General features: G+C 35.1%; 1 protein-coding gene across 6 annotated transcripts in view; it reads right to left on the reverse strand.

Moving 5' to 3' along the window:
- The window catches only part of SLCO6A1 (solute carrier organic anion transporter family member 6A1), a 113,453-nt gene that overhangs the window by 30,029 nt on the left and 60,792 nt on the right, over positions 1-22,632 (reverse strand). For 5 of the 6 annotated variants that reach the window (XM_059888837.1, XM_024995334.2, XM_059888836.1 and 2 more), the window contains exons 8-9: positions 19,113-19,308; positions 2,364-2,517 (exon numbers count right to left, since the gene is read on the reverse strand). In XM_059888837.1, the coding sequence (XP_059744820.1) occupies positions 2,364-2,517; positions 19,113-19,308 (350 nt within the window). The remainder of the gene's footprint in view (positions 1-2,363; positions 2,518-19,112; positions 19,309-22,632) is intronic. The other variant, XM_059888838.1, reaches the window with a different exon arrangement.

The raw sequence follows: 22,632 nt of genomic DNA on the forward strand, positions 1-22,632 counted from the left end.
GCCTTCTCCGGCTGAAAAGAACTAGTCCCAGTGAAAAGATCATGAAGAAAAGCTAGAGATTTCTTTCATATCTATGTAAGGATAGTTGAAGGTCTTTGATAGCATGGAAAATAGCAATACATGTGGGTCTCAGAGAGACAAAACACTTGGAATATTATCAACATGAATAGCAGATATCTGTTTTCAGTTTTGGTAAAGCTGTGAATCTCTACAGAAAATTAGAAATCTTCAGAGATGTAGTGTTTCCTACCACTCCTCTTGTAAATTTTTGCATAAATCTAACTGAAGGGCACTCAATTCTAACACATTTGACCCTGATCATACTTTGAATATGAACATTTAATCAGAATTATTTCAAAGTTGACATATTTTCATTGAAAAAAAAAATTTCCAGAAGGAATTCCACTAACACAATTTAGACACAATAGTTTTTTATATATGTTTAAAGTTTTTTAAATATTTCTCATTTAATTTTCATTTTGTTAAAATTATGTTTATTGGTATCAGTTCTTTCCCACTTGAAGTTAATGTATGTTTTATCCATTAATTGGCTTCATCTGTATCAAATGGTACTAATCATAACATCTGCTATGGTCAGTTTTCCTTCAGAGACTTTATTGCGTTTCAAAGCTAATTGTCTTGGGTAATTTGTAACATCTAATTTTTGGTCATGGAGAAGGCAATGGCACCCCACTCCAGTACTTTTGCCTGGAAAATCCCATGCATGGAGGAGCCTGGTAGGCTGCAGTCCATGGGGTCGCTAAGAGTCGGACACGACTGAGCGACTTCACTTTCACTTTTCACTTTCATGTATTGGAGAAGGAAATGGCAACCCACTCCAGTGTTCTTGCCTGGAGAATCCCAGGGACGGGGGAGCCTGGTGGCTGCCGTCTATGGGGTTGCACAGAGTCGGACACGACTGAAGCAACTTAGCAGCAGCAGCAGTAACGGCAGCAAGTTTTGGTCAAAAATATTTCATTCTTTTAATTTTTATTCAGGATCAAATGTTATCACAGAGCACCAGCCTGGGCTCCCTGTATTATGTGGCAGCTTCCCACCAGCTATCTATTTTACAGATGATAGTGTATATATGTCAATACCAATGATATAAATAAAAATGTTATCACACAGTTTGAGTCACTATTTTGTGAATTACTTCATTATTCCTTAAGAATTAATTATTCCTTAGACAAATTAAATATAAAGATTTTTATGAAATAGAAACAAATCCCTAAAAGGGATTCCCCAGAAAAAGAAAGAGGGGTTAGAGCATTTCAGTGAGTGGACTTTTGGGCTCTTGAATATCCCATGGGATCAAAACACCAAAGTCAAACAGTTCTGCTTTATACTGTGGTTACAATATGAACACTTAAAAAATCATTTTTTTAAAATAAGATTTTCCATAAGTTAATAAATTGTTGAAGATGGGTAACATATAGGAGTTCATTATGCTTTTCTACTATATTTAAAGTTTTCTATAGTAACCTATTTTGAATGATTTAAAATATTTTAAATATATTTTAAAATATATAAATCATTTAAAATATGTAATAGTTTTTAGAAAATATAATATTTATAAATAACCATCTTAAATTTTTAAAATTTAAAGAATCATTTTAAACATTTAAGAAAAAAATTTTTAAGGGTATATAATCTTTCAATATAAATATTCAATAAAAACTGAAGATACATTGTTAAATCATAGGCCAGAAAAAATACAACAATGAGGAACTAAAGTTGGTCAGGTATGTTATTATCTTGTAATAAAATTATCTGTTTGTGACAGCAAAAAAGAATATTGTGGTGTAGATACGAATAAATAAAGTACTAGTAAAGTACTTTATTGCCTACTTGGGAAGATGGTATAATGTCCATATGTGAGGAAAAATGCTCTTTGTTTTTCTCTTCCCCTCACAAAGACTAGCCAGAGAGAGAGGAGAGAGAACCATTGAATAAAATGATGGATCCCAAAGTCGTTCCTGGGCTTCCCTGGTGACTCAGATGGTGAAGAATCTGCCTACAATACAGGAGACCCGGGTCCCATCTCTGGGCTGGGAAGATCCCCAGGGGAAGGGAATCTTGAGTATTCTTGTCTGGAGAATCCTATGGACAGAGGAGCCTGGCAGGCTACAGTCCATGGTGTCACAGAGTCAGATTCCATTGAGTAACTAACACTTTCACTTCACTTACGGTTCTCCATAAGTCCTATGAATTGTGACCAATAAATCCACAATTTAAGAAAAATTTAAGAAAAGAGAAAATAAGGAGAAAAAAAGGATTTTATAGAGAGCAAGAGTAAAATGTAAACATCTATAAGATGCACTTCTTAATGGAGACAGAGAAGCATAATAGAAGATAATAACCTTGCTAGCCTTTAATGTTTTAGACTGTGTACAACCTGCAAAGCAAGGAGAAAAATATCCAATATCATTTCTTCCACATGTAGCAGAATAAAATGCAGATGAGCATTTACAATGAGAATTGCAAGGAGCTGTCAGGTTTCCCAACTGCCCTATTCTGTAAAAAAAAAAAGAGATTGAATGTAATTATAATACTAGTGTATTATACATATTAACACACACATCGAGATATCAATGAGACCAATAAAATGTGATTCTTAATTTTAACAGATTTAGGAATAACTTTTATACAATAAACTGTACATATACAAGGTGTAGAATTCGCATACACTTGTGAAATCATCACTGCAATCATGTTAAAGAACACGACCATCACCCGCAACGGTTCCCTCATGCTCCTTTGTATTAATAGTTCCTCCACCCCATGGCATCTGCTGATCTACTTTCTGACACTATTCATTACTTTCAATTTCAAAGCATTTTATGAAATGGAATCATACAGTATGTGCCCTCTCTTTGTCTGACTTCTTTCGTGAAGTTGGTCTTTACATGGTCTTTGTATGGTCATATGTTTCCATGTCTCTTGAGTAACATCAAGGACTAGAATTTTTGTATCATATGGGAGGTGTTCGTTTAACTTTTTAAGAAACTGTCAATTAGTTTTCCAAAGTGATTGTGTTATTTCATAATCTCAGAAAGAGTGTATAAGATTTCAACTGTTTCCTAAATTTCTTGCCAACACTTGGAAGAGTCTTTTTCATTTTAGACATTCTAACAAAGATATAGTTTGAGAGTCCCTTGGACTGCCAGGAGATCCAACCAGTCCACTCTAAAGAAAATCAGTTCTGAATATTCACTGTAAGGACTGATGCTGAAGCTGAAACTCTACTTTGGGCACGTGATGCGAAGAACTGATTCAATTGAAAAGACCCTGATGCTGGTAAAGATTGAAGGCAGGAGGAGAAGGGGACAACAGAGGATGAGATGGTTTGATGGCATCACTGACTCAATGGACATGGGTTTGGGTGAACTCAGGGAGTTTGTGATGGACAGGGAGGCCTGCTGTGCTGCAGTCTATGGGGTCGCAAAGAGTCAGACACAAATGAGTAACTGAACTGAACTGAATATGAGTTTCCCTAATGACTGATGCTAGACATCTTTCCATGCACTTCTTTTCCATCTATATTTATTATTTGGTTAAATATCTGTTCAAATCTTCTCCCCATTTTTGTGGCTTTCTTATTAAGCATTGAGAGTTGTTAATATTAGCAAGAAATCAAGTTCTTTGTTAAACATATGATTTTCAAATATCTTCTCATAGTCTATGGTCTGTCTCTGCATTACTTTAATGGACTCTTTCAAAGAGCATGTGTTTTTTATTTTAATTAAGTCCAATTTATCAATATATTTCTTTGCGGATCACATATCTTGTGTCATATCTAAGAAATCTTTGCTGAACACAAGTTCACGTAAATTTTTTCTCATATCCTTGGAATTGTATATTTTACATCTACAATCCATTTTAAATTATTGGCATTGTATAATATACAGATCAAAGTTTATTTGTTTAAATATAGATATCTAAGTGTTCCATAAACTGCATATGCACTCTATCATAAATCAATTATCTATATATGTATTTGTGTACTTTTGGACTTTATTCTGTTCCACTGACTTACTTGTCTGTATTACACCAATACTACTTTCTTGATTATTGTGGCCTTATAATAAGTCTTGATATCAAATAGTGTTAGTCCTCCATCTTTGTTCTTTAGAATTGTTTGTTTGTGGTTTTTCTAGGTCCTTTGCATAACTATATGAATTTAAATGTCATCTTTCCAATATCTAAAGAAGGAAGCTCACTAGGATTTTGGTTGCGAGTACATTGAATACCCACATTAATTTTTGTATTAACATCTGAAGATTAACATCTTAAAGATATTGAGTCTTTTAATCCACCAACATTGGATATCTCTTCATTTTAAAATTTAGGTCTTTAATTTCTCTCAGCATGTTTTACAGTAATCATTGTATAGAGTTTTTACATCTTCTATCATATTTATCTTTAAAATTTTCTTTTTCTTGATACTATTGCTAATGGTATTGTTGTTTAATATCAATTTCAAATTGTTTGTAGGTAGTGTATAAAATACCAAAGATTTTTGAATACTGATCTTTTCTTCTACAGAATTTTTTCTTGCTTAATAGTATTGTTAACGTTATTTTTTAAGCTTTTCTAGTTTTATTGAGATATAATTTACACTTTATAAACTTAAGGTGCATAGCACAATTATTAGACTTACATATGCCATGAAATGATTACCACAATAAGTTTAGTGAGCATCCATCATCAATATAAAATTAAGTAAAGAAAAAAAATGTCCTTGTAATGAGAACTCTTAGAATTTACTCTAACAACTTTCATCTATAACATGTAGCTGTACCCCACTCCAGTACTCTTGCCTGGAAAATCCCATAGACGGAGGAGCCTGGCGGGCTGCAATCCATGGGGTCGCTAAGAGTCAGACACGACTGAGCGACTTCACTTTCACTTTTCACTTTCATGCATTGGAGAAGGAAATGGCAACCCACTCCAGTGTTCTTGCCTGGAGAATCCCAGGGACGGGGGAGCCTGGTGGGCTGCCGTCTATGGGGTCACAGAAAGTCGGACACGACTGAAGTGACTCAGCAGCAGCAGTGTCTATTACATCCCTAGTACTTATATATAAATGATAGTTTGTATATTTCCACTGCCTTCCTTCAGTTTCTGCTTAAAACCCTGCCTTAGTAACAAATTTGATATATTTTTCTGAGTTATTAGTTGAGTGGTTGGTTGGTTTTTGAAGCATAATTGGCCTACGACACTGTTAGTTCCTATTACACAGCATGGTGATGTGGTTTCCTATGCATTTCAAACTTTCCATCACACTAAGTCTAGTTACAACACATCAGCACACACAGATATTACACAGTTACTGACTATAATGCCCACACTGCACATTTCATATCCGTGACTCACTTATTTTGCAACTACAAGTTTGTACCTCCTAACTCCCTCACCTATTTAATTCCTGCCCTCAACTCCCTTCTCTCTGGCAAGCAGTTGTTTGCTCTCTGTATCTATACCACTTTGTTTCTGTTGTGTGATGTTTGTTCATTCGTTTTTAAATAGATTCCACACATAAGTGAAATCACACAATATTTGCCTTTGAACATATTTAACTTATATTTAAATACCCTCTATTTCCATCTTTGTTGTTACAAATGGCAAGATTTCATCATTATTTATGACTAATATTCCACTGCATGTGTGTTGCATCTTTTTTTATACATTCATCTATTCACAGGCACTTGGGTTGTTTCTATACCTTGGCTATTGTAAATAATGCTTTCATAATTACTGAGGTGCATATATCTTTTCTAATTAGTGCTTTTCTTCTCTTCACCTAAATACCCAAGAGTAGAAACTAAACTTGTACGTATGCTTTGTATATATTGGATATAAATCCCTTATCAGATATATCCTTTGCAAATACCTTCTCCCATTCAGTAGACAGCCTTTTACCGTTTGCTGGTGCTTTCTTTTACTGAACAAAAGATTTTTAGTTTGATGTAGTCCCATTTGTTTATTTTTTTATTTGTTTTCTTTGCCTGAGGAGACATCCAAAACTATCACTAAGACTGAAGTCAAAGAGTGTACTGCCTGTTTTCTTCCAGTACTTTTGTGATCTCAGGCCTTACATTTAAGTCTTTAATCCATCTTGAACTTATTTTTGTTTATGGTATGAGAGAGTAGACCAGTTTGATTCTTTTGCATGTAGCTGCCCAGTTTTCCCAACACCGTTTGTTGAAGAAGCTGTCTTTTCCCCGTTGTATATACCTTCATTGTTGGAGCTTAATTGTCCATATAAGATTGCTTTTATTTCCACTGATTTATGTGTCTGGTTTTTGCCTGTGCTATACGTTTTGATGACTGTAGCTCTGTAGTATAGTTTGAAATCAAGGGAGCACGATTTCTTCTTTCATGAGATTATTTTGGCTGCTTAGGGTCTTTTGTTTCCTTACAAATTTTAGCATTAGTTGTTCTAGTTCTCTGAAAAATGTCATTGATATTTTTAGGGATTGCACTGAATCTGAAGTTCTCATTGCGTAGTATGGTCATTTTAACAATATTAATTATTTCACCCATTCAGTTCAGTTCAGTTCAGTCGCTCAGTCGTGTCCGACTCTTTGTGACCCCATGAATCGCAGCACGCCAGGCCTCCCTGTCCATCACCAACTCCCGGAGTCCACTGAGACTCACGTTAACATGGTCTATCTTTCCCTCTGTGTATCATCTTCTATTTCATTCATCATTGTCCATTATAGTCTTCTGAGTACAAGTTCTTTACCTTCCTAGATTTACTTCTAGGTATTCTGTTCTTGTAATGCATTTAAAATGGAATCGTTTTCTTTTCCTTTTAATTTTTAAAAATGTATTTGTTTTTGGCTGTGCTGGATCTTCATTGCTGTGAAGTTGCGGTGAGTGTGGGTTACTCTTCACTGCAATGTGCAGGCTTCTCATCTCAGTGGCTTCTCTTCTTGCAGAGCACAGTCTCTGAGGCACACAGGCTTCAGCAGCTGTGGCCTCAGTAATTGCGGCTTGTGGACTCTCAGTGCACAGGCTCAGTAGTTGTGTCACAGCTTAACTGCCTCACAGCATGTGGGATTTTCCCAGACCAGGGATCAAACCGGTGTCCCCTGTATTGCAAGGTGGATTCTTAACTACTGGACCACCTGGGAAGCTGGAGATTGTTTTCTAAATTTCTGATAGAAATTAGTTAGTGTATAGAAATGCAACAGATTTCTGTGTATTAAATTTATACCCTATAACATTACCAAATTCACTGATGAGCTCTAGTAGTTTTTATATCCTGTTTTGAATCCTTTCTAGCCACTCTATATATTTTCATTAGAGTATTTAGAACATTTACATTTAAAGAAATTATTACTAGTATGTACTTTACCGTCATTTTGTTCACTTTGGGGGGTTTGTTTCTGTGGGTCTTTTTTGTTCCTTTCTCTTCTTTCGCTCTCATCCCTTGTGATTTGTGACTCTTTTTCGTGTTATGTTTGGATTCTTTTCTTGTGTGTGTGTCTGTGTAACTAAGAGATTTTTGATTTGCAGTTACCATAAAGTAGGTACCCACAGAGACACATGTATCATTATTTTGTTATTTATCTCAAGTTCAAACACATTTTAATAACCCTGCATTTTTGCTCCACCCATGTTTCCTGTTTTTTACCTAGATTACATCTTTTTGTGTACCCCTTAACTATATAATTTGATTAGTTTTGTCTTTTAGTCTTTCTACTGACTTACATGTGGTTGATTTACTGTCTTCCCTTCATATTGCTGTCACCAGTGAGTTTTTTCCTTTTCTAATTTTCGTGTTTCTAGTAATGGCCTCTCCTTTTTCAGTTAGAGAAGTCCTTTTAATATTTCTTAAAAAGCTAGTTTGGTGGTGCTGAACTCTTTTAGCTTTTGCTTATCTAACTTTTTATCTCTCCATCACATCTGAATAAAAGCCCTGTTTGGTATAGTATTAGGTTTTTTCCCTTTCATCACTTTAAATACATTAAGCCACTCCCTTCTGGCCTACAGAGTTTCTGTTGAAAAGTCAATTGATAGCCTCATGGGAGTTAATAATACTACTTTTAATATTGATTTCTACAGTTGTAGGTAGCATATATACATGACATAGATTCTTGTAGATTTATTAGTATCTTACAAACTTGCTAAGCTCATTTTATTACAGTGTTTTTTTGGATTTTCTACATAGGCAATGGTGTTGACAACAGAGTTTTGCTTCTCATACCTTTTATTTTTTTCTTACATTATTGCAGTGGTTAGAAGCTTTATTTGGATTTTAAAATTGTCTTCTACTTGAATTTTTATCATACAGATTACTGGTATAATAACTGTGTTAACATTCTTCTCTGATAAGCTTAACATATACATCAGTTATGGGTCTGTCATTTTGCTAATCATTATGGGTTGTATTTTTCTGCTGATTTGAATTTCTTTTAATTTTTCAAGGGTATTTAGGTCTTGTAAATTTCACCATTTTGGAAACTAGATATTTTTGTATTTTTATAAATAAGCTTTGTTCTGGAATGCAGCTAATTTATAGGTAAATGCTTTTTGCCTTTTTGAGCTCTTGCTTCCAAGATTTGTTAGAGCCAAAGTAGTGCTCAGTTTAGAGCTAATTATTACCCGTTACTGAGGCAAGATCCTTCTGTATTCTATACGCTCTGTGATTTTGGAGGTTTCCCAGTCTAACTGGTCAGAACAGGCGCTAACCCCAACAGTGTGTGTGTGGTGGGTTCTGCTTGCTTTAATTTTCCTTTGTAGCCTTAGACTCAGGTACTTTACTCACATATATGCTAGTTAGTGCTCTGCTTCATATTTCATCCTCTGTAGATACGCTGTGTCTTCTCGTATACTATCCTCTGAACTCTAGCTGCACTGATTTTTTCTGGACTCTCAGCTTAATTGCTTCAACTCAGGGAGTTTGACAGAATCTGTATGGTTCCCCCTTCCTGTACCATGACCTCAAAACCCTCTTAAGGCAGTAAGCTGGAGGAATTATAAGGCTCACCTTAAATTTTTCCTACCTCTCATGTATCACTGTCTTTCACTGACCAAGTCCTCTGTCAGGTAAACCACTGTCTCAATTTTTGTCAAAATTTTGGTTGGCTTTTGTAGTAGGGGAAATGTGTTATTCCATCTTGGCTGAAAGTGGAAATCCAGAACAATTGCTAAATATAAATTTATAAGGAAATAAAAGGATCTTAATTTACATTATTAGTCATTTGAAAAAGTAGCTATATTTAAAATCATTTTTAAGACTATCATTTTTTTATTTATAAACTATGTATTTGAACCAATATAGGCAGCATGAACCGATTCTTGGTAAAGTGCATGAATTTATTGAGAGAATGTCAAAGAGCTCATAGAAATATGTAAGAAGCCTCAAAAAGTAGATTCTAAAAACCATCGTGAACCCTAAAAAGGCAAGCAAAAGTACATTATAGGACTAATCTTCTTAGCGAGATGTCCCCCGTGCCTCCACCCCCGGGATCTGATGCACTGCAGTATCCAGTTTTACACTGGCTGCTGCAGGTAATCTCTGGCTGATCATGGGCTTTTTTCTTACTTTCTCAAAAATCAAAATCTTGAGGGAGCAGTCCAATCAGATGAGCCTAACTCATACACCTGCTCATGAGAAGACTAGTTTGTATCTCCTTTTGGTTGATTTAAAGGGCTTCCCAGATAGCTCAATTGGTAAAGAATCTGCCTGCAATGCAGGAGAGCCCAGTTTGATTCCTGTGTCGGGAAGATCCACTGAAGAAGGGATAGATGAGTCAAGGCCCTGACTCACATGTACACTGAATAAGCCCCAAACAGGAGAGAGGATGAATATTAGGCACCAGGAAGGTATAGTTTTTGTATAAATTTGTAATATATATTGTTGCATTTAACTTGCTAATGTTTTGTTGATGCTACTGCATCTAAGTTTATGAGAGATATAGTTCTGTGTGATCCTTTTTTTTTTTACTATCTTTGGCTTTGCTATCAGAACAATACCAGCCTCATCAATCAAGTTAGGAAGTATTCCTTCCTTTTATACTTTCTAGAAGATACTGTGTAGAATCACTGTTAATTCCTTAAATATTTGGTAGAATTCTCCAGTGAAATCATCTGGGCCAGCATATGTTTTAGGGGTACTTTGTAAACGGTGGATTCACTTTGCTTAATAGTTCCTTCTATAACTATTCAAATTATCTACTTCATTTTGGGTGAGTTTTTTTTTCTGTTTTCGAGAATTAGTCCATATTACCTGTCAAATTTATATGCATGGAGTTACTTTTGGTAGGCCTTTATTCTTTAAATATCTATGAAGATAGATATTGCCTATTTTATTCCTCATAACAGTAAACTGTATGTTTTCTGCTTTTTTTCTTTGTTAATCTTGATAGTGATGTGTCAGTTTTATTGATCTTTAAAAGAATAAGGTGTTTTTTTTTTTTGTTTGATTGATTTCTACTTGTATTACTATTTGCTTTCTTCTGATTCTTTTGAGTTTATTTTGCTCTTAAGTTCATGGGTAGGACCTTAAATTATTGAGGTATTTCCTATTTTTTTACTGTATGCATTTAGTACTATGAATTTCCCTCCCAGTCCTGTTTTAGTTTGGTCCCACAATCGCGGTATGTGGTATTTTCATTTTCATTCAGGTAAATGTATTTTCTGTTAATTTCTCTTCAGACTTCTTTGATCTGTGGGTTCTTAGAAGTGTGTTATGTGGTTTCCGAGTGTTTAGAGACTGTCTCATTATTGTTGTTTGATGACAGTTTGATTCTGCTGTGGTATAGTGCTCTGTATAGTTTCAGTTCTTTTATACTTTAAAGGTCTGTTTTGTAACCCAAAGTATGGCCTATTTTGCTATATATTCCATTTGTATTCAGAGAATAGGTATTCTGCTTCTGTTGACCGGAGTGTTCCATAAATATAAATTTGTTTAAGCTGACTGACTGTGCTATTCAGTACTTTTTTATCTCCCTTGAGAGAGGAGTAATAAAGTTTTCAAGTATATTTTTGGATTTATCTTTTTTCTTTCAGTTTTACTAGCTTTTTCCTCTTAGATCTTGAGTCTCTGTTGTTAGCTGTACACTTAAGTATAATTGTTTGCTCTTTGTAAATTGACCATTTATAATTTTGCAATGTTTCTTTATCCCAGTTTCTTTATCAATGTTTCTTTATTCTTGATTCTAAAGCCTGATACTAATATATTTATTTTAGATTTCTTTTGTTTAGTGTTTGTATGTTATGATTTTTTCATCTTTTGACTTTCAATATGTATGTCATTATTTACTGTAGATTTCATGTAGACTGAGTTTAGCTTAGGTTTACTTTTTTAAACAATCTGACAATCACTGCCTTTAAATAGGTAGGTTTAGATTAGGGATCAATGAATACACTCTATAAGGAGCCAGACAGCAAATATTTAGGCTTCACAGACTTGTGCTGTTTCTTGTATATTCTCAGGTATCTGGGAGCCAACTGTGATCTTCCCAGAGACTGGGGAAGACATCAGACACCACCTTTGACTTCTCACTCTAGCCCACTACAAATGGCCAGTCTCCCTGGAAGGAGCAAGTACACATATCTGCCATCCCAGCTTTTCTGACTGCTGCCCAAGGAAGGAACAGGTCCTGGGATCACTTGGCTGTGATAGCCAAGGGGCCTTGTATTCACAGGACTGTAAACAAAAGAGCAGTTATTAATAGGCATAAGAACACCCCTCCTGCAGTGATAAACTCAAGCTTAGCACAGAAGGAGCAGGCAGGAAAAGCCTATCTCCAAGTTTCTCTCTAAAAGTAACCTAACTACATATTTTCTCCTCTACTGCTTAAGGATCCAGCTTCCCATCTGCCTGCATCTATGTGCCAGCTGCCATCCTCTCCCTTGGGCCACTGACACATCCCAGCCATCCTTAACTACTGGGGGTGACTACAGACAAAGAAGGACACCTGGGCAATCAGAAAGATTTGATGAACAGCCAAGAACTCAGGGTTGGTTAAGTGATAAGGCTATTTAGTCAGTATAATTATAGATAAGGTTACTGTTATAGATATAGAGCTATGGGCTTCCCTCATATCTCAGTCAGTAAAGAATCTGCCTGCAGTGCAGGAGACCCAGGTTCGGTTCCTGGGTCGGAAAGATCCCCTGGAAAAGGAAATGGCAATCCACTCCAGTATTCCTGCCTGGAAAATCCCATGGACAGAGGAGCCTGGCGGGCTACAGTCCATGAGGTATCACAAGAGTCAGACACTACTTAGCGACTAAACCACCACTGTTATAGATAAGGTTCATCTAGTTATTATAGTCATTAAAATATAACTACAATAATTTGTTTATAGATATACAAGGTAAAAGGTACAAATTTTGACATCAAAAACATACATAAAATGCAGGGGGAAAGTGAAAGTGTAGAGCTTTATTATGCATTCAAGGTTAAGTTGTTATCAGCTTAAAAAGACTGTTATAAATATGCTTTCTATAAGCCTCATGGTAACCACAAAACAAAAACCTATAGAAAATGCACAAAAGAAAGAGGGAAAAGAGTCTAAGCACTAAATAAAATCACCAAATTACAAGGGAAGAGTAAGAACCAAGAAGAAACACAGGAACTACAAGACAGCCAGGAAACAGTTAACAAAATTGCAGTAAGTACATACCTATCAACAAACACTTTAAATGTAAATAGACTAATTCCCCAATTAAAAGACATGGAGTATCTGAATGGATTAAAAAAACAAGCCCCATATTTATGCTGCATACAAAAGACTCACTTCAGATATAAGGACACATACAGACTGAAGTGATGGAAAATTATATTACATACAAATGGAAACCAGAATAAAACTGGGATAGCTATACTCATATCAGACAAAAAAGACTTTAAGACAAAGACTGCACGAAGAGACAAAAAGGTCATTTTACAATAAAAAGGGATCAATCCAACAAGGATATAACACATGTAAATATTTATGCACCCAACACAGGAACATCTAAACACATAAAGCAAATATTAATAGACCTAAAGGGAGAAATAGATGGCAATACAATAATACTAGAGGACTTTGACGTTCCACTTTCAGCAATGGATAAAACATTCAGACAGAAAATCGATAAGGAAACACTGAAATTAAGCCACAGGTTTGAAATACAAGACTCACCAGACATTTACAGGACATTCCATGTGATAATAACAGAATACATATATTTCTCAAGTGCACATAAAAATTCTCCATATGTTATGTCACAAGTCTTCATGAATTTAAGAAGACTGGGATTATATCAAGCATCTTTTCCAACCACAACAGTATGAAACTAGAAATCATTTACACGAAGAGGACTGGAAAGTTCACAAATATGTAAAGATTAAACAATATGCCACTAAACAGCCAATTGGTCATAGAATAAATCAAAAGAGAAATTTTTAAATACCCTGAAATAAAATTGAAAGCATACCAAAGCCAATGGGACACAGCAAAAGTATGAAGGTTCTTTAAAAACTGAAAGCAGAACTACCACAAGATACAGAGATTACCCTCCTGGGTATACATCCAAAGAAAATGAAAACACTAATTTGAAAAGATAGGAATACATACACCCCAATAAATGTTGATAGCATTATTTACAGTTGCCAAGATATGGAAGCAACCTAAGTGTCCATCAACAGATGAATGGATAAAGAAGATGTGGTATTTATATACAATGAAATATTACTACTCAGTTATAAAAAAGAATGAAATTCTGCCATTTGCAACAACATGGATGGACCTAGAGGGTATTATGCTTTGTGAAATAAGTCAAACAGAAAACAAGTAACTCTATGTTACCACTTATATGTGAACTCTAAAAAAATAAAGAAAGCTGAGCGCTGAAGAATTGATGCTTTTGAACTGTGGTGTTGGAGAAGACTCTTGAGAGTCCCTTGGAATGCAAGGAGATCCAACCAGTCCATTCTGAGGGAGATCAGTCCTGGGTGTTCATTGGAAGGACTGATGTTGAAGCTGAAACTCCAATGTTTTGGCCACCTGATGCAAAGAGCTGATTCATTGGAAAAGACCCTGATGCTGGGAAAGATTGAAGGCAGGAGGAGAAGGGGAAGGCAGAGGATGAGATGGTTGGATGGCATCACCGACTCAATGGACATGAGTTTGGGTAAACTGTGGGAGTTGGTGATGGACAGGGAGCCTGGCGTGCTGCGGTTCATGGGGTCACAAAGAGTCAGACACAACTGAGAGACTGAACTGAACTGAACTGAAAAAATAAAATGAATAAATGTATGTAACAAAACAGAGAGACTCAAAGATACAGAGAACAAACTACTGGTTACCAGCAAGGATAAGGAAGGAGGGAGGGGCCAGATAGGGTATAAGACTGAGAGATACAAACTACCATGCATAAGAAAGGAATAAGGATATATTATACAGCACAGGGAAATAAGCTGTTATTTTATAATAACCTTAAAAGGATTATAATCTATAAAAATACTGAATCACTATTTTGTACACCTGAAACTAATATAATATTGCATATCAACTAGTTTTCAGTGAAAAAAAAAAGCAATTCTAAGAAATTCATATCAATTAAACCCTAGATGAAGAAAAAAGAATGATCTCAAATAAACAATCTAACTTTATACTTCAAGAAACTAGAAAAAGAATAAACTAATAAGTCCAAAACTAGTACAATAAAGAAAATAAATATCAGAACAGAAATAAATGAAAAAGAGCAAAAGAAACGATTAATAAAACTGAGTTTTAAAAATAAAAGATAAATAGAATAACATAGCTAGACTTGCAAGAGAAAAAAGGAATTAAATAGATCTAATTATAAATGAAAGTAGAGACATTACAGCTGATGCATTACAAATATAAAGGTCATAAGAGACTATTGTGAAGAATTATACAACAAAAATTTGTTCTTTCTGGTTTTCATCTTTCCTGTTTTTTTGCTTTCTCTGGTTTTAGGTATGAGATTTCATCTTCTCTCACCTGTTAGCATAGCATTTATATTGCTTTTTAAAAATGTTTTAATGGTTTTTCCTAGAATTCCCAATATAAATTTACAAGTTATTTAAGTTTACTTTCAAATAACATTATAACACTTCATTGATATTACAAGTACTTTATAAAAATATATTCCCAATTCCTCCCTCCCCTTTTATAAGACTGCTGTCATTTATTTCACTACCCATAAATTATAACCACTGAATACCTTAATGCCATAATTATTTTGAAGAATTAACCTATCATAACAATTAAAATAATAAAAATAAAAGAACATAGTCTACCAACATTTATATTCACCTCTAGTGTTCTTTGTTTTATATGGATCTATTAATGCATCTAATAAATCATATCATTTTTTCTGAAGAAATTCTTTACACATTTCTTACAAAGCAGGTTTACTGGTGACAATTCCCTTATATTTTGTTTAAGAATATTTCTCCTTCACTTTTGAAAGATACTTTCATTGTTTATACCATTCAAGGTTCACTTTTTTCCAATCCTTTACATATTTCACTCCATTCTTTTCTTGTTTGCACGGTTATAAGTAAAGTTTTATTTCCTCTGGCTTTTATTCAAGATTGTTTTTGATTCTGCAGGTTGAATGTGATATGCCTACATGTAGATTTTTTTGTAATATTAATCAATTTTGGTATTCCTGAGCTTCCCAAATATATGGTTTGGTGTCTGTCATTAACTATGGAAAATTCTCAGCCATTATTACTTCACCTATTTCTTCAGTTCTTTTGTCTCCTTCTTCTCTTTCTGGCATTTCCGTTATAATTGTGTTACATCTTTGTAATTGCTTCATTGTTCTTGGATATTCCGTTTCTGTTTTTTTCATTCTTTTTTCTCTTTGCTTTTCAGTTTGAGAGTTTCCGCTGATGTGTCTTCAAGGTCGTTAATACTTTCTTCAGTTCAGTCCAGTTTACTGATGAATCAATGAAAGGAACTCTTCATGTTATTATACAGCTGTTTTACCTTTGTAGAATTTACTTTTGATATTCTTCTTAGAGTTTCCATTTCTCTGCTTGCATTATCTAGATTTTCTTTCATGTCCACTTTTTCCATTAGAACCCATAGAATATTAATCATAGTTACTTTATGTTCCCAGTCTGATAATTACAAAACCTCATTTCTTTTAGAGCCAAAAACAAATGTTATTAATTATCCTTAACCTGAGACTGTCTTTCATCTTCTTTCTTGAAGAATATTTCCACTGGATAATAAATTATGTGTTGAAAGTTCTTTTCTGTCAGGACTCTTAAGACATTGTTCTACTATCTTTTGAACCTGTGGCTTCTGATGAGAAATTCACAGTCATTGTCTCACTGCACCTATATTTATTATTTTAACATTCTCACTTGATAATGTCAATATCTGGATCCCCTGTGAGTCTGTCCTATAATCTGTTTTGTCTCATGATTTTGTGGCTGTCTGGTTTTTTGTTTTTTTTTTTTACTATGAGACCATTGTCTACAACACTTTACAGCTTTGTATGATATTATCTTTCTTTCAGAGTGTCAAGTCTTTCTGCTGCTACAGTGCTGGCTGACCAAATTAATCCAATTAGAGAAAAATTAACTCCTGGCTGGTTACAGTACTAAAGGGAGCCCCTCACTCCTAGATCTTAACCTTACAAGAGGTATCAGTTAAGAACATGGTGGTTACCATGGTTCCTTCCCAACAGCACATTCTAAAATTGAACTCTTATCTATAGGGCATCACAAGACCAGTGAAAATTTTCTTTGCTTTTTATATTATTTTTACTTTATCTTAGCCTCGTAGCTTCACTGTTATGTAAATGTGCTGAGTGAAACCCTAAAGAGTGTTATCTTATTTGTTTCCATTTCTTCTTACTGATGTCGTGTCCCATTCCATGGCCTAATTTTTGTCTCTTTAGGCTCAAAGTTCTGTCAAAAAACTGTGCCAGATTTTGGCCATCTTACTATTAGGTTGGTGCAAAAGTAATTGTGGTTTAGCATTGTTGAACTTCGCCCTTTGATACTGGAATACATTCTTAACTAAATGTGGTTAAACATTATACATCATTCTAATGTGCATCTCTCATTTTACATCTTTTGCTAATGAATTACTACTTGCTATTTATTTTGGAAATGATGTTAGACAAAAAACAAATTCGAGAAATTTTCTTATTCGAGTTCGAATAAACTTGGGTCATAAAGCAGCAGAGACAACTCACAACATCAACAATGCATGTGACCAAGGAGCTGCTAGTGAACGTACAGTGCAGTGGTGGTAAAGGAAGTTTTGCAAACAAGGCAAGAGCCTTGAAGGTGAGGAGTGCAGTGGCCAGCCATCGGAAGTTAACAATGACCAACTGAGGGATCATCGAAGCTGATCCTCTTACAACTACATAAGAAGTTGCCTAAGAACTCAACGTCGACCAGTCTATGGTTGTTTGGCATTTGAAGCAAACTGGAAAGGTAGAAAAGCTCAATAAATGGGTGCTCACGAGCTGACAGCAAATCAAAAATATTGTCATTCTGAAGTGTCATCTTCTCTTATTTTATGCAACAACAAACCATTTCTCAATTGGATTTGATGTGTGATGAAAAGTGCATTTTATACGACAACCAGTGATGATCAGCTCAGTGGCTGGACCAAGATAAAGCTCCAAAACACTTCCCAAAGCCAAACTTGCACCAAAAAAAAAGATCATGGTCACTGTCTGGTAGTCTGCTGCTGGTCTGATCTCCTACAGCTTTCTGAATCCCAGTGAAACCATTATACTTGAGAAGTATGTTCAGCAAATCGATGAGATGCCCTGAAAACCGCAACACCTGCAGATGGCAGTGGTCAGCAGAAAGGACCCAATTCTCCATGACAATGCCTGACAGTACTTTGAACCAATGCTTCAAACTTGAATGAATTGGGCTATGAAGTTTTGCCTCATCTGCCATATTCACCTGTCCTCTTGCCAACTGACTACCATTTCTTTAAGCATCTCAACAACTTTTTGCAGGGAAAATGCTTCCACAACTAGCAGAACTCAGAAAATGCTTTCCAAGAGTTTATCAAGTCCCAGAGCATGGACTTTTATGTTACAGGGATAAACAGACTTATTCCTTGTTGGAAAAAATGTGTTGGCTAATGGTTCCTATTTTGATTAATAAAAACATACTTGAGTCTAGTTATAATGATTTTAAATTTAGGGTCCAAACCGCAATTACTGTTGCACCAACCTAATAGATGCTTTTCACCCAGACCCTTTGCCAGAATTCCCCAGTTTCTTGCCACTGTCCAGAAATACTAAATGTACTCAGGGAAAACAGTAATTGCAGAAGGTTGCTTCTCCTTACAAGGTTTGCCTTTCCCCAGGATTTTGGTGCTTTAGCAGCTACTTGCCTAAGCAACTGTCTGATATCTTTAAACAAATCTTTTAAAACATTGATTCAGCTTTTCCAGGTGTACTCAGTGGAAGCACTGGCCTGCCGTGTAGTTGAAGTAGAAGTCTAATTTTCTATACTTATTTTATCTGCTTAGTTTTTCAGTTTCTAATTCCAGCTCTGTTTCTCTTCCTTAACATTGCTGCTGCTAAGTCACGTCAGTCGTGTCCAACTCTGTGCAACCCCATAGACGGCAGCCCACCAGGCCCCTCTGTCCCTGGGATTCTCCAGGCAAGAACACTGGAGTGGGTTGCCATTTCCTTAACATTAGATAACATTAAAATAATCTGTGCCCAGTTCTTTGAATTTTTTCAGGTTTAACTAAAAGGAGACCTTACTCATGCATACTTTCAGATGCCTTCGGTTCCATTCTTTGACAAGAAGGCTGACATACCAATTCAGACAAAGGTAAGCCTGGCTTCATACAGTTAGTATGGTCTCTTATATGCTACTCACTTTAATACAGATTTCTACTTCTAGGTTCTGATTCATTTCAATATCTTCTTTCTTTATATGAATGCACAAGCTGTTACACCACAAGCTATCCTTATGATATTTCTGCCCTAACAGTTAAAGGTGAAACTATGCTTTATGTTTCTTTTACATGTTCAGTAATGCCAAGAATGTTATGAACCTATTAGGGTTACTGGGTAAACAATTATTGACTAATAAATATGTGATTGGTTTGGATATGAAAGTACAAAATTATACTTACCCACCATAATCTTCAGTGATCCCAGCAAATGGTATTGGATCACAGTGTACAAAAACTACAAATGCAAGCAGTACAAGGGATACAGCAGATGTAACTATTACAAATCTCATAAGGCCTTTAGAAGATATGTGTAACTTGGAAATAATGATACCTCCCAGAATCTGGCCAAGTGCACCTCCTGGAAGTAAAACAAGTCCTAAAAGAAAGGAGGAAGAGAAAACACAGTTAAAAATAGTAGATGTATGGCAGACACCAACACAATATTGTAAAGCAATTATCCTCCAACAACAAAAAATAGTCAGCTAAAGACAGGACAGAAAATTCACACATTGATGCAATCTCCTCTGCTCTAAACATGCAGCAAACATAAGTTTAACTAAGAAGCCAAGAGAAAATTTAAAGACACAATAAACAACAAACCTCAACCTTAAGAGAAATACAAATTTGTGCATGGGACTGATACTACAGGCCTAAAGGACCTAGAATAAGAGGTTCCACAAAGTGTTTTACAGCAGTTATGAGCAATACAATAAAATCAATGCCAGAGAAACAACATTTGAAAGTCTGCAGCCAACTATGATAAATTTAAATAATTAAAGCGATATTAGTCCTGGGCATAAACATGTACTATAATTATGGAAAATGTAAAAATAAAAAATATTAAATCATATAAAGTAATAAGGTAAGAAAACTTTGTAACATCAAGACTAAAATGAAAACTGTAAAAGCTGCCAGAGAGTCTGTTACTTGCCAAAGAATTATAATTATAGTTTATTTTTAAGAAAGATAAAATTAATAACCTAGACATACATACACACATGCATACATACACACAATCCTGAGCAGTGGAGTTAGTGAACTGCAAGTGAGCAGCTAAAATTTCCTAAACCAACTGATGGGGATAAAATGAATAAAACATGAATCCACTGAGAGAAGACAGAATAATGGGGGAAGAGGTAGGAAGCAAAAGAGAAGTGCAAAAAAACAAAATATACAATTAAAAAATGAAAAATTAAATGTCAGAATTCACAATAATGATGTATGAATAAAACAACTATTAAAAAGACAGATGATGAAATTTGATATTTTTTAGAATGGAAAATTTGAAAATAAATAGTAAAAAAAAATGTACCATGAAATGTAGATCATGAACATGTTTATAACTAATGACATCACATTAAATAAATTATATAAACACTGCCTAGATTTCAAGGAAATTAAAAATCTATAAACAAAGTGTTTTAAATCAGCTGTCTCAGAGATGAAAATTTACTTTACAACACTGTTAAAGACATGTAAAATATTAACTGATTTGAACAGGAGTTATTAAAAAGAGAAATAAAAGCCTATGTCTACAAACAAAAAATCTCTGTTTTCAACAAAGCATGGCTTAAATAAAAATATGCTGATGAGAATTTAAAATGCTTAGAACCAAACAATAATACAAATTACATCTAAATGTATGAGGTGCTATCAAATAAAATCTATAAGTAATGACATCTCCATCATAATTTGTTAGGAGAACTAAATGAGTTAATACTTAAGTGCTCAGGACAGAGTACAGTCATGCAGCAAACATTATATGAGTGTTTGTTTAAAGGTAGAATTTACAGACAAATTCATTTATTAGCAAAGCAAAAAGTACAAATAGTGTAGAGGCAACATTTATTAAGAAATTTGTGGGAACTTGAAGTGAATCAGAGAGTAAGCAATAAGGCTATAGGTAAAGAAGTCAAGAAGAAGTAAACCACATTGCAACTCATAATCTCAGAAATTAAGGGTAGGTATTAATATGACTGAAAGCAAGAGTGAGGTAGACTTAAAAAAACAAGAGGTTTGGATGGCAGTCTACATAAAATGCTTGATCCCCAATTCCTATCCCTAACCACAATGCCAGAGGACCCTAGGTTTCTTCATTTTGAACCCAACAACCATAGAGTTGAGAAAGCCAAGTACATCTGTGAGCATAAAACTGAAAACACAATTTAACTGAAAAAGTATTGGCTGCCAGGCTCATTGCCCTAGGCAATAAGAAAATACTGAACACTGGAAGTTCAACAGTTAAAAACTGGGTCCTTGAGGACTGCCCTAAAAAGAAACAAAATGGTTGAAAATTGAATTGCAAAGCACAGAACTTCCAAGCAACTTTTTATGCAAATATTATATTGAGGTACAGAAAAACACACAAATTGAAATTGTACATTTGATGAATTTCCAAAGTGGACTTAATTCTGTAACCACACCCAGGTAAAAAAAAATTAATCAAACATTTACTAGAAGGCCAGAGGCTTTTTTGTGCACTTACAAGATTTTATAAAATATGAATTATAAAGTATGCATACATTATAGCTTCTTTTATTGGACATGATATTTGAAAAATCCACCCATGTTTTTGTATATAATAATAATAGTTCATGCCGTATCACTGCTGAATAGTATTCTAGTATGTGCATACAACACAACTTTTTTACTCGCTGTGATGTTAACAAATTGTGCTGCTACTTTAAAAATTCATGTATATGTTCTTTTTGTAAACATTTGCATTTTTGTTGAATATATTCTTTTTTTATATATATGATATTATACATGTTTCAATGCCATTCTCCCAAATCATCCCACCCTCTCCCTCTCCCACAGAGTCCAAAAGACTGTTCTATACATCAGTGTCTCTTTTGTTGTCTCGTATACAGGGTTATTGTTACCATCTTTCTAAATTCCATATATATGTGTTAGTATACTGTAATGGCAGCCCACTCCAGTACTCTTGCCTGGAAAATCCCATGGATGGAGGAGCCTGACAGGCTGCAGTCCATGGGGTCGCTAAGAGTCGAACACGACTGAGTGACTTCACTTTCACTTTTCACTTTCATGCACTGGAGAAGGAAATGGCAACCCACTCCAGTATTCTTGCCTGGAGAATCCCAGGGACGGGGGAGCCTGGTGGGCTACCGTCTACAGGGTCGCACAGAGTCGGACACAACTTAAGTGACTTAGTAGTAGTAGTAGTATACTGTATTTTTTATGTAGTATGTTTTTTATGTAGCAGTATGTGGTGTTTTTCTTTCTGGCTTACTTCACTCTGTATAATAGGCTCCAGTTCCATTCACCTCATTAGAACTGATTCAAATGTATTCTTTTTAATGGCTGAGTAATATTCCATTGTGTATATGTACCACAGCTTTCTTATCCATTCATCTGCTGATGGACATCTAGGTTGCTTCCATGTCCTGGCTATTATAAACAGTGCTGCGATGAACAATGGGGTACACATGTCTCTTTAAATTCTGGTTTCCTCAGTGTGTATGCCCAGCAGTGGGATTGCTGGATCATAAGGCAGTTCTATTTCCAGTTTTTAAGGAATCTCCACACTGTTCTCCATAGTGGCTATACTAGTTTGCATTCCCACCAACAGTGTAAGAGGGTTTCCCCCTTTCTCCACACCCTCTCCAGCATTTATTGCTTGTAGACTTTTGGATCGCAGCCATTCTGACTGGTGTGAAATTGTACCTCATAGTGGTTT

This window comes from Bos taurus, chromosome 7 (assembly GCF_002263795.3).
Source record: "Bos taurus isolate L1 Dominette 01449 registration number 42190680 breed Hereford chromosome 7, ARS-UCD2.0, whole genome shotgun sequence".
Lineage (NCBI taxonomy): Eukaryota > Metazoa > Chordata > Mammalia > Artiodactyla > Bovidae > Bos > Bos taurus.